We start from the raw sequence: 15,343 nt of genomic DNA on the forward strand, positions 1-15,343 counted from the left end.
ACTACTGTTCTTTAAAATTAGGTGACTTAATTTTGCATGTCTCTGTATAATTCCAGATTAAACAATGAAAAACATCAGATTTCCAAATTGGAGTGACACAAGATAACTCATAAGTTATTATTCTTCACTAACATAACATTTCTATACTGAAATATTATTTCTTAGAACAAAAACAAGAGAAAGAGAGTTTCTTCACTTTATAAAAAGATTCTTTGGGAGCTGAATATTAAAAATGTGATAAACTCAAGCATTACTTTAACTGTTCAGGTGATGGAAGGGCAACAAATTCAGATAAAAAAAGATCTTTCTCACTTATAGCTTATTACAGTAATGCTTTTGTATTAATCTAATAACTAATAGATCCACAATTACAATAGTAAAATTCTACCTTTTCTATCTTGACCATTGAACTTTTGCTATAAATAGGTCATGGTTAGAACAACATTAAAACTGGTCCTCAAGGCTTCAAGGTCTCAAGGCCCTCAAGTAGTTTAGCAAATGAAACCAGATGGACAGATTTCTTGGATGGGAATTCCAACATTTCCCAAGGTAACCTCCCAACTTTATTCCCAAGAACAGATATTCACTATCACAGTCTTAGAATTCACATGTTGCCTTTGAGGGGATGTTTCTCTGTAAGCACCTATTTAAGGGTGGTCCAAGAGCACAGCAAAAAGAATATTCAGGGTCCCAGAGTCTCATTAATTATAGCAGGTTGGACATAATTATTATCAATATCAAATAATTATTGCAAAAATTTAGCTTACAGATGAAAATTTGAGAGACTCTGAAGAATCACACAAAAAACTCTTTCCAGAGTTTGTTTGTTGTCTAAACAAAACTCATCAATTACTAAATTAGGTAAATTGCCAATTCAGGTAAATGCACTTCCTGATTACTTTACACTGAACATTGTCTTAAGAACACTGGATTTACTTAAACTGGATTTATGTAAAGTTATGAAGCATTTACATCTAATTAAAGATATAATAGTAAAAATAGTTATCATGCCAAATGTTTTTCAGTCATTCAGTGATCCTCTCAACAACTCTGGGTGATGGATGCCATTATTGTCCTCTTACAGACTAGTAAACTGAGGTAAACAGGAGTAAGCTTAATGACAACATTTAAAATTCCAAGACCCAGTACTCTTAGCACTTCAAAATCAAAATAATTCAGAAATTCATGTATTTTTATTTCTTTTTGTTTGTTTGGTTTTTTTTTTTTTTTAGATTTCTCAAGACAATAGGGTTAAGTGGCTTGCCCAAGGCCACACGGCTAGGTAATTATTAAGTGTCTGAGGCCAGATTTGAACTCAGGTACTCCTGACTCCAGGGCCAGTGCTCCATCCACTGCACCACCTAGCCGCCCCTGTATTTTTATTTCTTAAGTGACATTCCTAGCTCTATATAAACTTTTCCTCTACTTTCTTAAAGAGCTGGATCAATTCTCAGTTCCCTGCCTCTTTTTCCTGTCTTCAGGACTTTCCAGATGAGTAGTTTGACATAAGAATTTAGTTTCCAATTCCATCCTCCTGGGAATCTCAAGTTGCATATACTAGGAAATACATATAAAATTTAAAACAGTTTCAATTCACACTTGTTAACATTAGATTAACTAAAAGTATGCTGGGCCAAAATATTAAAAGTTTACTAATTTCTAAAAAAAAATCCAAACTTCTTTCTTTTCCAATTTCTGAAATCAAATCATTATACTTTTAACCTGAGGTCAGACTGAAATCTTAAAATTAATGCCATCTTAATTCAAATACTCATTTGCTACTGATTATAGTTTTTTAAAGCATTCTTTCTAAAAGATAAATTATTAAATTAACATTAAGGGGCAGCTAGGTGGTGCAGTGGAAGGAGCACTGGTCCTGGAGTCAGGAGGACCTGAGTTCAAATTTGAGCTCAGACACTTAATAATTGCCTAGCCGTGTGACCTTGGGCAAGTCACTTAACTCCATAAATAAATTTAAAAAAAATTAGTGTTAGGCATTATTCTTATGCATGCATAACTAGGGTAACTTGAAATAATAATAATAATAAATTTCACTTTAAATGAGGCCAGAATAAATTCAATTACACCTAGATCTATTTTTTCAAATAGTATTATGCAGAATCCATAGTTTACCAATTGACTCATAGCCCTCTATAATTCTTTTTTCTTGATTTGTCACATTCATATTTTCCTCAAATGATAATCACAAAAAATTATTTAAAGAGGTTTTTAATCCTTACAGAAAACTTTAACAACTTACAAAACTTAGTCTTTTGAAGTCATAGTCAGATTATGTTATATTATTCACAAAAATAGCAGCAAAACATTTTCAAATAACTTTCTTAAATATACTCATCTTGTATAAATTCACTATCAACACAACAAGAGACATAATAACACAGACACAAAATCACAAGATAGAGCAATGATTTGGCAGTGTTGTTCATTGCAAAAATACCTGCAGTTTCAGGGCCACTCAGGTATTAGTACCCCTGGAAAACATATAGACAGAAAGAAAAACAATAACAAAATTCTTATATTTCCACATCATATGAATATGTCTGCATATTGAGGTAATAGCTGTCCTTATTAAGGTTTTGAAGGCCAAATTTGTTCCAATTTTGCAAGAGACAATCTAACAGCTAATCCTGTGCTATTAGAAGGATGTAGTCCCATTGTGGCATAAACCCAGGACAGTTCCATCTTTCACCACTTGCCTTTGTTGGTGGTGTCCCACAGGGAGGGAAAAGCACAGGGTTCCCCACCTAGAGAGAACCTGCCAGGTATAAGGACCCACAAAACCATTCCCAGTCTATCTGCTCACTTGCTGGGGTGCCAAACGAATAAAGGGAATAGACTTAGCTCATATTGGAGAGACCCGGAATTAGAGACAAACCTGTAGAAGCCAAACAAAAAATGTTGCATTTCAGGATGCAAGTTGTCTCTTGAAAGAATTCAGATTTAGGCTGTCTCTTCCCAGGAGTGGGCTGATCTTCCAAAGGGAGATAGCAACTCAGTTGAGGAGAGGGTGAACTTTTAAAGGGTCAGGAAGATGAGATAATCAGGGAAATGTAGATGAGGGGGAGAAGCTTAAAGAGTAAAGATAAGGTGATGGTGTTTCTCCTTCATTCTCAAAATAGACCAAGACATCAGGGAGATAATGCCATGAAGTGAATGAGGAAGTATAAAGATGAGGTAATTAGGGACATGTAGATGAGGGATAGTAACTCAGACTTAATCCTTTCAAACTAGGATAGGGATTATTGTATTTTTTTTTTTTAGTTTTTTTGCAAGGCAAATGAGGTTAAGTGGCTTGCCTAAGGCCACACAGCTAGGTGATTATGAAGTGTCTGAGGTCACATGAGGTCACATTTGAACTCAGGTCCTCCTGATTCCAGGGCCAGTGCTCTATATACTGTGCCACCTAGCCACCCCTTGAGGATTTCTAAAGTAAATCATTATGTAATCAGCAAATAGGGATAGTTTATCACTTCTGAAGCTATCTTTATGATTTTAATTTCTTTATTTTGTCTTATTGCTTTTACTAGGATTTCTAGAACTATGTCAAATAATGGTAGAGAAATGGGGCATCATTACCTAATTCCTATATTTACTGTGAAAATAAGTGCATCTGTAGGGCAACTAGGTGGGGCAGTGGAAAGAGCACTGGCCCTGGAGTCAGGAGGACCTGAGTTCAAATGTGACCTCAGACACTTAATAATTACCTAGCTGTGTGGCCTTGAGTAAATCACTTGCCTTGCAACCCCCTCCCCCCAAAAAGAAAATTAGTGCATTCCTATTACATATAATGCTTGTTTTGATTCTATATATTTTTATAATATTAAAAAGTTACCTCTTTGCTTGTACTTTATAGTACTTTAGCACCATATATGTTGTACTTTTTCAAAGGCTTTTTGTATATCTATTGAGATGGTATGTGGATTTTGATTTTCTGTTTCTTGCATGATTAATTATATTAATTATTTTCCTAACTTTGAAACATCTTTTCAAATGTGGTCATAATGAATGATTTCATGAATGAATTATTGTAGTCTTGACTAAAATTTATTAAAAATTTTGAATCAATACATTAATGATTTCTAGTTTTCTCCTGGTTTCTCTCTAGTTTCTCCTTCAGGGCTTCATGCTTCCCTAGTTTAGGTATCAGGACTATTTTTGTATCACAAAAGGAGTATGATAGAGGTCTTTTTTCCTCTCAAATTTTAAGAACCATTTGAGTAGTATTGGTCCTAGTTTTTTTTTTTTTAGGTTTTTTTTTTTTTTGCAAGGCAAATGGGGTTAAGTGGCTTGCCTAGGTAATTATTAAGTGTCTGAGACTGCATTTGAACCCAGGTACTCCTGACTCCAAGGCCAGTGCTTTATCTACTACGCCACCTAGCCACCCCATCCTAGTTTTTCTTTAAAATTTCTGTAGAATTCTTGTGAATCCATCAGGACTGAGATTCCTCTCCTGCACCTTTACCTCACTAGTTTTACAGATAGTTCTGTTTCCTTTTCTGAAATTGGAATATGTAAGATCTCTTTTTAATTTTTAGTTAGTTTGGGCAATTTTATTTCTTTTTGGACAATTTATTTCTTTTGTATTTTTTTTAAGCATATAACTGCATAGTAGATTCTGACAAAGCTAGCTTTGTTGTGATTTCACCTGGTCCTTGTTATTTTGTTGATTTGATTGTCTTCTTTTTTAAGGAGGCTGGTTAAAAATTTATCATTTTTATTACTCTTTTCAAAAATCAGCTTTTAGTTTTGTCATTTTCATAGTATTTTTATTATCCAGTTTTTCTATTTTTTCCCCTAATTTTGAATAGCTCTGCTAATTTTGGGTTTGTTGGCTTTAGTTCAGTTAATCCTCTTTCTTTCCATTTTGCTTTTGTATGTTCCAGTGATATGCTTTTCCCTTCCAGGACTGCTTTAGCTGTATCTCAGAAACTGGAATGTTGCTTCATCATTATAAGTTTTTTTTCAGAAAATTACAAATTGTTTCAATGCTTTGCTTTTTTGACCACTCATTTAGAATTTTGTTAATTCTCCATTTGGATCTAGGTTCTTTGTTTATACTATAAACTAATTAATTTTATTTTATTGTGTAAAGATCTGTAAAGGATACTATTTATAATATCACTGTGTTGCAACACACCATTTTTTGTAAAAGTTGTATCTAATGCTGAGATATATGTATATTCTTTATCAACTTCATGTAGTTGTCATATGACTTTAAACTTTTGTTTCTCCAAGAATTTGATGATTTCCACAATTTCCCTTTTTTTCCATGAGATTTGTGCAAAAACTGAGAAGGAAACAAAACTTAACCTAATATTAGACAGTTTTACTTTCTATATTTTCTTGTAATTCAGTTTAACTTTTCCTTATGAATTTAAAGCCTAAAGAATTTGGAACATATGAATTTATTATTGGTTTGGTCTATGGTTCCTTTCAGCAAAATATGGTTTCCTTGTTTATGTTTTTTTAAAGTAAATTTAGCAAATTTTCTTTCTTCATTTGTTTTGTTTTGTTTCATGTTTAACTCTAACTCTAACCCTAACCCTAAACTCCAATGCTAATCCTAACCCTAATTCTAACTCTTAACTCTTAGGTGCATTCTTTGTGCCACTCCTAATTTTAGATCTATTATCAACTCAATTCTTTTATTTTTCTGGAAAAGTATGTAGCATTTTCCTGTCCTGTGTCACTGCTCATTAGTCCTATACTTCCTTTAGGTATTTTCTGTCTTCTCTTATTAGAATATAAGTTCTTTAAGGTCAGGCACCGTTTTTTGTTTTTGCATTTCCATCCCTAGCTCTTAGCACAGAGCTTTAAAAATGCTTTTTTCAATCATTGCCATGTTGGGGAGAAACTCCTCTTTCCCTCTAGTTGTAACTCTGAGAGGCACAAGTGAAAGGGTTAAGAATGATTTCTTAAGTATACTCAAGATGTGGTTTTATCTGTACAGCTGTTTCTTTTTACTGATGTTTCAGCTTATTTGTTAGCAGGATCAGATCTACTTTTAAATTCTTACATCCTTCTCATGCCTGCTTATTACTAGGGGCAGAGAAAAGGACCTTGGAATGGGCAGCTTCTTTTTGCTAATCTTCAGGTTTTGTTTTTTTTTTTGGTAATTTCACTTATGATCTGGGTATATTCCTCAAGAAGTGGTGGTATTGTGGAAATTGCCTCCATAAGAATAAACTTTTTTCAGATCCCCCCCAGATAAAGGTTGTAAAGATTAAAGACATAAATAATAAGATATATGGGTATAAGTCTACATCTTTTAATGAATAGGAGATTTTCAATAACTTACTAGTATAGAAAAAGTCCACAGAGATAATGAAATTTCATAGATTGTCTCATCATTTTTTCATAAACTACTTATTTTCATAGTATGACTGGAGAAACTCTAGAACTTTTTAGTTATTATTGGGTAAATGACCACTGATTTCTTGGTTATAGCTGAGGGATCCAATCTGAACCACAGAGTTCCTAAAAGGAAAGATTGAACCTCTGTTTTCTCCAGTTCTTCCTAAGAGATGGCAAGCATCAGAGGAGCTAAGGTGCTGAGAGTAGCAGCTGATCCTGAACCTGAAGGTGATGAAGGTTACAGCTGTCCATGAGGAGCAGACCGGTTGGTAGAGCTATTCAGCCACAGTCTTCCAAGTCCCATGAGTCACAAGTGGAGTGACCTACCCAGCAGAAACATTTCACTGAAATTTAGATTTATGACAGCTCTAGAAACCAGTGCTTTCCAGGTCATGAAATAACAAGAACTAGAATTACTCTTTGCCATATATGTGTTCCTGTCCATCATTTTACACTGTCTGAAATCACTCTTCCCATGACGATATATATACATTTGTGGGAGAGTATATTCCAAATTTATGTGGGAATATTTTTGCTTTGTATTGTTATATTTTTAATATTCTCTTAGTAAATCTCTTTGGTAAGAACTAATTGTCTACTTCCTGATTGTCAATGGGAAGGTTAGTGGTAGGGGCTCAGAAGGCATAGCCACCCACAAGCTTAATACTAGAACTCAAAGTAGCTATCATTTTTTATAGACTCACACTATGCAAAATCAAGTTTGGGATATGAAAGCAGGCTAATTTAATTGAGTAGGCTTCATCTGGAATATTATTTAGATGTCCTTCATATTTGCATGTCCTTGGAGAGATTTTCTATCTGTAGCTCTCCTACTTGAATCCCATACCTTTGTAGAGATCTATTATAGAAAAAGAAGAATTCTTTCTCATTTGTTTAGAATGGTATTAAACAGTATATTTTCTGGTGTTTTTCCTTTTTATATCTGATCAGTTTCATTAAGATTGCTACTGTTGACTATAACCAAAACTTAAATGAATGAATGAATGATGCATTTATCAAGCACTAAGGAACATTCTGTGCTAGGTGCTAGGTATACAGATAGAAGAATAAGTCTCTGATATGAAGGAATTAACATTTTAATGAGGGAGATAACACATGGTTTCAGTTCTAAGTTATATTCTTGCATTCATTTCAAATATGGTGGCTAATATGAGCAATATGCAAGTTGCACCTAGAGCCATACATGACTTCTAGTGGAAGCAGTACCACAGAGATAAGGATACTGAAAGCATCTGGTGATCTACTATCAAAACTCTCAGAGAGAAGTGAAGTACTAAAGGATCTGTAAATCATTAGGGAATGGAGAATGTTCTCAAATTCTTGATAAATCTCTGTGATCACTAACAGGGTCTTGGGAAATTGATGATATACAGACTCATGGAATTTTAGAGATATTCAATAGGGAAAGATGCAAAGAAATTTAATTTTGGTGACTCTGTTGCATGAAGAATATCTAGATTAGTTTAGCAATCATCTTAGAAGGATTGAAGGTATTTTTGCTGCAAAAGTGATATGTAGGATGTGGCCAGTGAACACTCAGAGAATCCACTTCATGGACTTCAGACCTTTGCAAGGAGAGTCATAGAAGATTCCTTTTTGGGGATGTTGGCTTAGCTGGCCATGCTTCTTACAGAGCAGGGATGGGTCAAATAATTTCACTCTTTGGACTTGCTCCTTGATGGCAGTTAAAGTCTCCATCATCTAGAACTTCAAACCAACTGCAAATTAAAGAGAATGACTTTAAATTGGCTCAGCAGAGTGTAGCATAGCAGCAAAGATGAGAGAAACTAAGTTCTGAGAGAAAGTGAGAAAACTAGTTCAAAAAATTAGGAAAAAACTTCAGTCTGAAAAGTCCTTTCATCGTGTAGAGTAAGGGAAACATGGATCTTAAAGTTGTGTGCTTAGTAGCATTGTGATTAGGGTTTGGAACAGGGATACCTGGAATCTTCAACTCTCTTACTCTGACTCTTAACTGGCACAACTCTCACTAGGAAGGTACAAACAAACCCTAATAAGGTCCCTGAAAAACACAGCACCACATACTCAGGGAAAACAATTGCAAGACCCCAGATAACGTAGACTGGGATCAAACAAAATTCCACTATTCCTTCTAGAAGAATTCAGAATCTGGCCCTGACACAAAGTCTTTTTTTTTTCCTTTTTGCAAGGCAATGAGGTTAAGTGGCTTGCCCAAGGCCACACAGCTAGGTAATTATTACGTGTCTGAGACTGGATTTGAACTCAGGTACTCCTGACTTCAGGGCTGGTGCTCTATCCATTGCACCACCTAGCCATGCCCACAAAGTCCTTTTAAAGAAGTAAGGCTAGAAAAATCAGTAAACAGAAGAAAGCACTGACCATTAAGATGTGATGTATGAGATTAGGGTGTGTTTGAGATTAAAATCCAGGAGACAATTTGCAATATCTATAGGCAACGTCTCATATATCAAAAAAATTGCTTTGCCACAAGTTTTAATGAAATCCCTAGAAGAACTGATGCAAGAGATAGCTTTTCAAAAATAATATTACAAATTAGATGAAAAGGAAAAGGATTTAAACTGAAATAAAATTTTAGATGAAAGAATAGGAAGTATAATAAATAGCTTAGTGTTGGAGATGCAAAACCTTGCCAAAGTCACAACTTCCCTAAAAGTTAGCCGGATTTGAACCCAGGTACTCCTTACTCCAGGGCTGGTGCTTTATCCACTGCACCACCTAGCTGCCCCTTAGATGAATATTGTAAATACACATTTGGGTTAAACAGGTTTACAGATTAGTCATTTTCAGGATGAGAAATTAGGATTAAAAGAAAGAAGTACATAAGAGAAAATTTTTAAAAATTAAATTAGATTCTTAAGGGTTTTTTTGGTTTTATTTTGTTTTGTTTTTCTTCCTCTGGATTGGGATAGCATTGTCCATAGTCAGTCTAATAGGGTTGTTCTAGCTCTCTGAACTGCTGAAGGAGCTGCTTCCATCAAGGTTGCGGACCCAAATTTTGATACAAGGAAAGACTCCTTTGGAGTGTAGTGGGTATTTTGTAGAAGATGCTTTTACTCAACTCTTGATTGGTTTAGATGGTGTTTTAGAGTCCTTTCCAACTCTGAGATTCAAGGACATTTCTGAAAGTCTAATAAACTATCAGCTATATCATAGTTTTGTTTTTATTTAGAATTAGAAGGGACTTTAGACATTATCTGGTTCAGTGGTATAAAATAGAAATGGATCCCTGCAGGTTCCATGTTGACTTAGAAAACAATCAATTAATATTATCTATCTTGAATTATATTTTTATTTATTAATTTTTGTTAAATGTTTCTCAATTGTATTTAAGTCTGATTCCCACCCCACATTGGAGTTTTTCTGCTCATAGATGGTCAAAGTTTGACAACTTTGATCCAGTCCAATACATTTACTTTGTAGATTAGGAAAATGAGGCTCACAACCTATTGCTCATATCTATCTATCTATCTATCTATCTATCTATCTATCTATCTATCTATCTATCTACCTATCTATATACTTCAAAATGAAGAGGTTGGATGAGGTGATCAGCAAGGTCCCTTTGAACTTTAATTCTATTGGGATTTTCCCAAGGTCATACTTGTAAATGGTAGAATCAAATCATTTGATTCCTAATCCTATGTTCTTTTTTCTACACCTTAGAATCTGGTTTTATCTTGGCTTTCTTTTTTCTTTTTTTTTTTTAACTTTCTTTCTTTTTTTTAACTTTCTTTCCTTATCTTTAAATTTTAACCAATACAAAATTAAAATCTTTTCACTCTTAAACAGGCAGGGGCAAGGTACATATCTGTATGCTGAAACAGGCTCTCAGTATGTTGGTGCTTGGATAAATGGACAACAGGAAGGATCAGGAGAATTCATTCACCTCAACCACAGATACCAGGGCAAGTTCTTAAATAAAAATGTAAGTAATTTTAAAAGTGAAGCCTTCTAATAAGTGCATTAAAATACTTTCAATAAGTATCCTTCATTGTGTAAAAATTGCAACATAAAAATATTGAAAACTGAAAATATTTTTTATAATATGGAAGCATCCTATAAAATGACAGTATGATGTATGAGAACATTAAAATTTTTTGTTTCACTTTGTGAAGTATTATCTTGTCACTTTTCCCTTATTATCATCAGAGGAACAAGATATGGAGAGAGTAACACTTAATCTATGAGTATCTCAGTAACATTTTTTTCACATCCCTTTTTTTGCTGCTCCATTGTACCTCTCCTAAAATATTAGTCAACTTTTAAATTCTTTTAAAAAATATTTCTTTTTGAAAAATTGGAAAGTCAAATATCATAAAAGACTCTTGCACATATATAAGTAAACTTTTTTCCCTCCCTTAGGTTCTTTGAAAGTCAGTATCTTTCAGTGATATTCCCAATTGTGTGACAGACTACATCAACACAAAATCTCCCAGTATTTCCACCTCAGAAGAAATTCATAATATTAAAATAATCAATCACAATAAAAAAGTGATTTTTAGGAAATATTTCCATATAAAGTCTTCTGGAATAGGAGCAGAGGATTCTTATATACACTACGACTTTTCCTTTCAACTTGGGCTGAGAGTATCTTTAATCTTCAATCTTATTTCCTCTTGGTCACTTTACAGTGACCAAGCTGGATCCTTTCATGCCCACCCCTTAATGGAGGTGAACTTGTCCAACTTTGAGATGCAAAAAAAAATCAACTAGGGTTGGAGAAGAGACTGAACAATAGAAAGCCAGGTAGAGAAGAAAAGGTTATAAACAGAGATGCGATCACTTTTCTCCATTTGAAGTTTCCCTGTAGCATGGATCCAGATAGAACTTGTATCAACTTCAATGAGATCATTGAAGATGTCTACCATCTATATAGACAGAAGAAAATGAAAGATAGTGGATCTTGAAGTTACCAAAGAGCAAAGGGACCAGATTCAGTGATTCATGAAACATAAAAGGCACAAATAAAGAAGAATAAGGATAGATAATAAACTCACCCACATGCAGCTAAACCACTAATAAAATTCATATAGAGGGAAATATAAGCAAGCAATCCTGAAAGACTTCATGATACAATCAATATGCAATGGAAGATGAAAACCTCGATGGAAAACAAAAAGGGAAGAACATAGTGCTTTGTGGAATGCCCTAAAATAATGAAATAATAATAAGAAAACCCATCTTAGTTCAGGATAGGGGAAAAAAAGATTTCAAAGAAGAAATAAGGATGAAATTAATGCAGAAAACAAAACTGTCAAAAAAGATATCAGCAAGTAAGAAAGTAGTAAATTTAGTACATATGAAGAATTTTGTCAAAAGTATATAGGCTTTGAAAAAAAGAATGGCAGATTTGAAATTAAAAACATAAGAATGGGGCAGCTAGGTGGCGTAGTGGATAAAGCACCGGCCCTGAAGTCAAGAGTACCTGGGTTTAAATCCGATCTCAGACACTTAATCACCTAACTGTGTGGCCTTGGGCAAGCCACTTAACTCCGTTGCCTTGCAAAAACCTAAAAAACTCCCCCCAAAACCCATAAGAATGGAAGAAAATTTGAACAGAATAAAAAGATATTAGGGGAAAATGTGATGTCCTTAACTAGCCAGAAAAGCTGACTTTGAAGGTAGAATGTATAGAGAGGTAAATTTAGGATCATAGATTGCCAATGACTATCCTAACTTATCATGCAGGAAATAATACAAGGAAATTGCTCAGAAATGTCAGAAACAGGAGAGAGGTACAGAAATAATATAATCTGTAACTCATCAAAAGAAGAAAACTAAAATTTACATCTATAAGAATTGTATTTATTAAATGTCAGAATTTCAATGTTATTCAGTAAAGATTTCAGGAAGCCAAGAGAAAGGCCTTCAGTTGTCAGGGAAATCAATTGAAAGAAACCAGGATTTCTCTTTGTTTATGAAGTTAAAGAAAATATTATTATATGATATTCCAAAAGATAAAGGTAAAATAGGTACATTAATTTTGGTAGCATCATTTTTACTTTATTGACCCAGCTCAACCACAGTTATAACATCTTTCCCTTGCTCTGTTTTTTACTACTTGACTTCCTTAATATTTAGTTACCTCAAGAAAAGACTTTCCCTTTATAGTCGGTTTAGCCCAGCTACCAAGTATCATCTTTATTTTCTTTAGTACCATTGATACCATTTCATATGATATTAATAATAGCTTATATTTATATGGCATTTTAATGTGTTCAAATTACTTTATACATAGTATCTCATTTAATTGAACTGTGATGTTAGAGTTTAAAGGTTATATATGTGACTTGCTGAAAATCTCCTGCAGTGAGTTATTCCCCCAAACAAAAGATCCAGCATGCCAAAGAAAAAAGGTCAAGGAATTACAAATTGATTATATAAATAGTTTCATAATCAACATGGGCTATTCATATTGGGGCAATATGAGACAGTGGCCAGACAATAAATTGAATCTCCACAAAGACCCCTCTTCCCCAAAAGCCCCATGGTAATTATGGAAAACAAAGGAAAGAGGAACTGTAGAGTATATTACTGTGGATTGGCTAATATTTTGGAATTTCCTTTGCTCAGCACTGACCTTGGGTCCCAGTCACTAGGATGCCAGGTTAATGCTATTTGGGCTAGAGTCCTGGACTTGCAGGGTTATAGACTGAACATAAACAGTCATGCCCCAGTTGAGTCCTGGTCATTATGCCTTCTTCTGACTACCATTAATCTTGACTTATATTGTTAATGATTTTCATTGATAGGGACTTGCTATTATTATTATTTTTATGACTTTCACTGATATAAACCCACCTTAATCATGGCATTTACTGCTTACAGGGTCCACATTATGGCTTTCACCAATAGGAACCTCCAATTTATCTTTATTGTTATTGATAAAGAAAGGGTTGATAAACATATTGACCAATCTTTTATAATTTTTTTGTCTATTTTTCTCCATCTAGTTTCACATTTAGATACTCTTAGGGATGACCTGTCTATTTAGGTCTCATGAAAATTCAGATAAAATTCTTTACAGATAATTTGTGTCAAATTCCCTTCCTGACTTGGAAAATAAGAAAGATTAAGTCTATTAAGTGACTATAACATAATAAATAACACTTGAAGGTTTGTAAAGTACTTAATAAATATTTCATTATATTCTCACAAAGACCTTGGAAGACAAGTGCTATTATTATTTGCATAATGTTTAATAAAAAATACTTATATTGTATCATTTTTTATCCTATTCCCCTTCAAGTATCTTAAAATACAGATGTCATTTTGTATTTTTTAATTTTTTAAAAAAATTTTATAAAATAGATAAAAACCTCTTAATTCTGAAGCTCTTGGAATGAAATTATGGTCATTTGATTGGGATAAATCTGAACTTTGCAGTCAGTTACAGAAAAAATATGCTAAGAAAATTAATAATGTCAAGATTACTTAGTAAATATCTTGCTTACTTGATAAAGCTATGTTTTGAAATCTTCTTAGAGTGAAAGCAAATTAGTCTTATCTATTCATTTAATAAGGAGCTCTGCTTTGCAACAATCATTAATTCATAAAATTAGCCAATAATTAAGATTGTCGCTCCCCAAATTATTCCAGATTGTTCATTTTATTTATTTATTTTAGGGGGTTTTTTTTGTAAGGCAAATGGGGTTAACGTGACTTGCCCAAGGCCACACAGCTAGGTAATTATTAAGTGTCTGAGACTGGATTTGAAGCCAGGTACTCCTGACTCCAAGGCCGGAGTTTTATCCACTACACCACCTAGCCACCCCTTCCAGATTGTTGAAGTTGTGCTATTGAATGTTCTGGGATATAAAGTGAGATATAAAGGATAGAGAAGATTAGATTTGTAATAAGGATGTCCAGGACTCAAGTCCTGCCTTTTACACAACTGACTGCATGAACATGGTTAAGTCACTTAATTTTTTGGTGAGTCAGGCAATTCTAAGACTACAAGTTAAAGACAATTGATTTGCATTGTTTGAGGGAGTTTCTGCTCTAAAGAAATGACAGATCTAGGTAAAAAAATATTATAAAGTATACTCTATTTGTATTGTAAACTGAACCATTATAATTGGAAGGAACATTTTATTTCTTTTTCACGTAGCCATTTGGCATCGGAAAGTATATTTTTGATATTGGATGTGAGCAGCATGGTGAATATAAACTTCCTGATATGGTAAGTTGTAAGTGGGATGTAATTAATAGTACATTTATAGATAGTATGGAACATCTAGTTATATTGCTGTTATAAAATCAGAAGTGGTATGATTAAAAAACTAAAGATAACTTTGGGAAATAGCCAACTTTTTAGTTTTATTTGTGTTCAGAAAGAGAAATATTAAAATACCTATGATATTAACAAATTAAAGTTTGTCATGCCTATTGTATATTGTTAAGTCCAACCTGTCTTGGTATGTAAAAATTAAACAATTAATATTTATCAGGGAAAGTTTTTGTGTTAAGTCTTTGAAGATTCAAGTGAAATTTTCAGTGCTATTACATTATTATTGCTCTCTATATTGGTACTGATTATTTCAAGAGTTTGAATGATGACATAGCAAAACACCCTTTCATTTTTCATACTAGTAAACATTAGACAGAGTTATGCAGACAAAAATTAAAATATCCAACTAATATTGCATTTTTAAGAGTTAAATTTGCCAGGTGTATATGTTATATGCATACTATATTTCATATAGTTCATATCTATGTAATTTATATGTCATATCTTGGGACCATGTTGATAACTTTTGCAACCTTTTGATTTTTTTATTTAACTGATGGAACTAAATTGATTTATTCAATCACTAACTCTTTCTACATTACAACAAGAAAAGTGATATTTACAGGGGAAATAAACTTAGAAGTCTTTTCAGTAAAGATGAGGGATAAAGCAAAAATGTTTATTATTGACACATTTTTACAGTCAGACCCTAATGCC

The 15,343-nt window shown here is 33.4% G+C and overlaps 1 protein-coding gene across 1 annotated transcript in view; it reads left to right on the plus strand.

The window, feature by feature from the left end:
* The window catches only part of RSPH1 (radial spoke head component 1), a 48,795-nt gene that overhangs the window by 20,635 nt on the left and 12,817 nt on the right, over window positions 1–15,343 (plus strand). Inside the window, exons 5-6 of the mRNA XM_074232599.1 lie at window positions 10,186–10,321; window positions 14,507–14,578. Of these exons, the coding sequence (XP_074088700.1) occupies window positions 10,186–10,321; window positions 14,507–14,578 (208 nt within the window). The remainder of the gene's footprint in view (window positions 1–10,185; window positions 10,322–14,506; window positions 14,579–15,343) is intronic.

Source organism: Macrotis lagotis, chromosome 1 (assembly GCF_037893015.1).
Source record: "Macrotis lagotis isolate mMagLag1 chromosome 1, bilby.v1.9.chrom.fasta, whole genome shotgun sequence".
In the NCBI taxonomy this organism is placed as follows: Eukaryota; Metazoa; Chordata; class Mammalia; order Peramelemorphia; family Peramelidae; genus Macrotis; species Macrotis lagotis.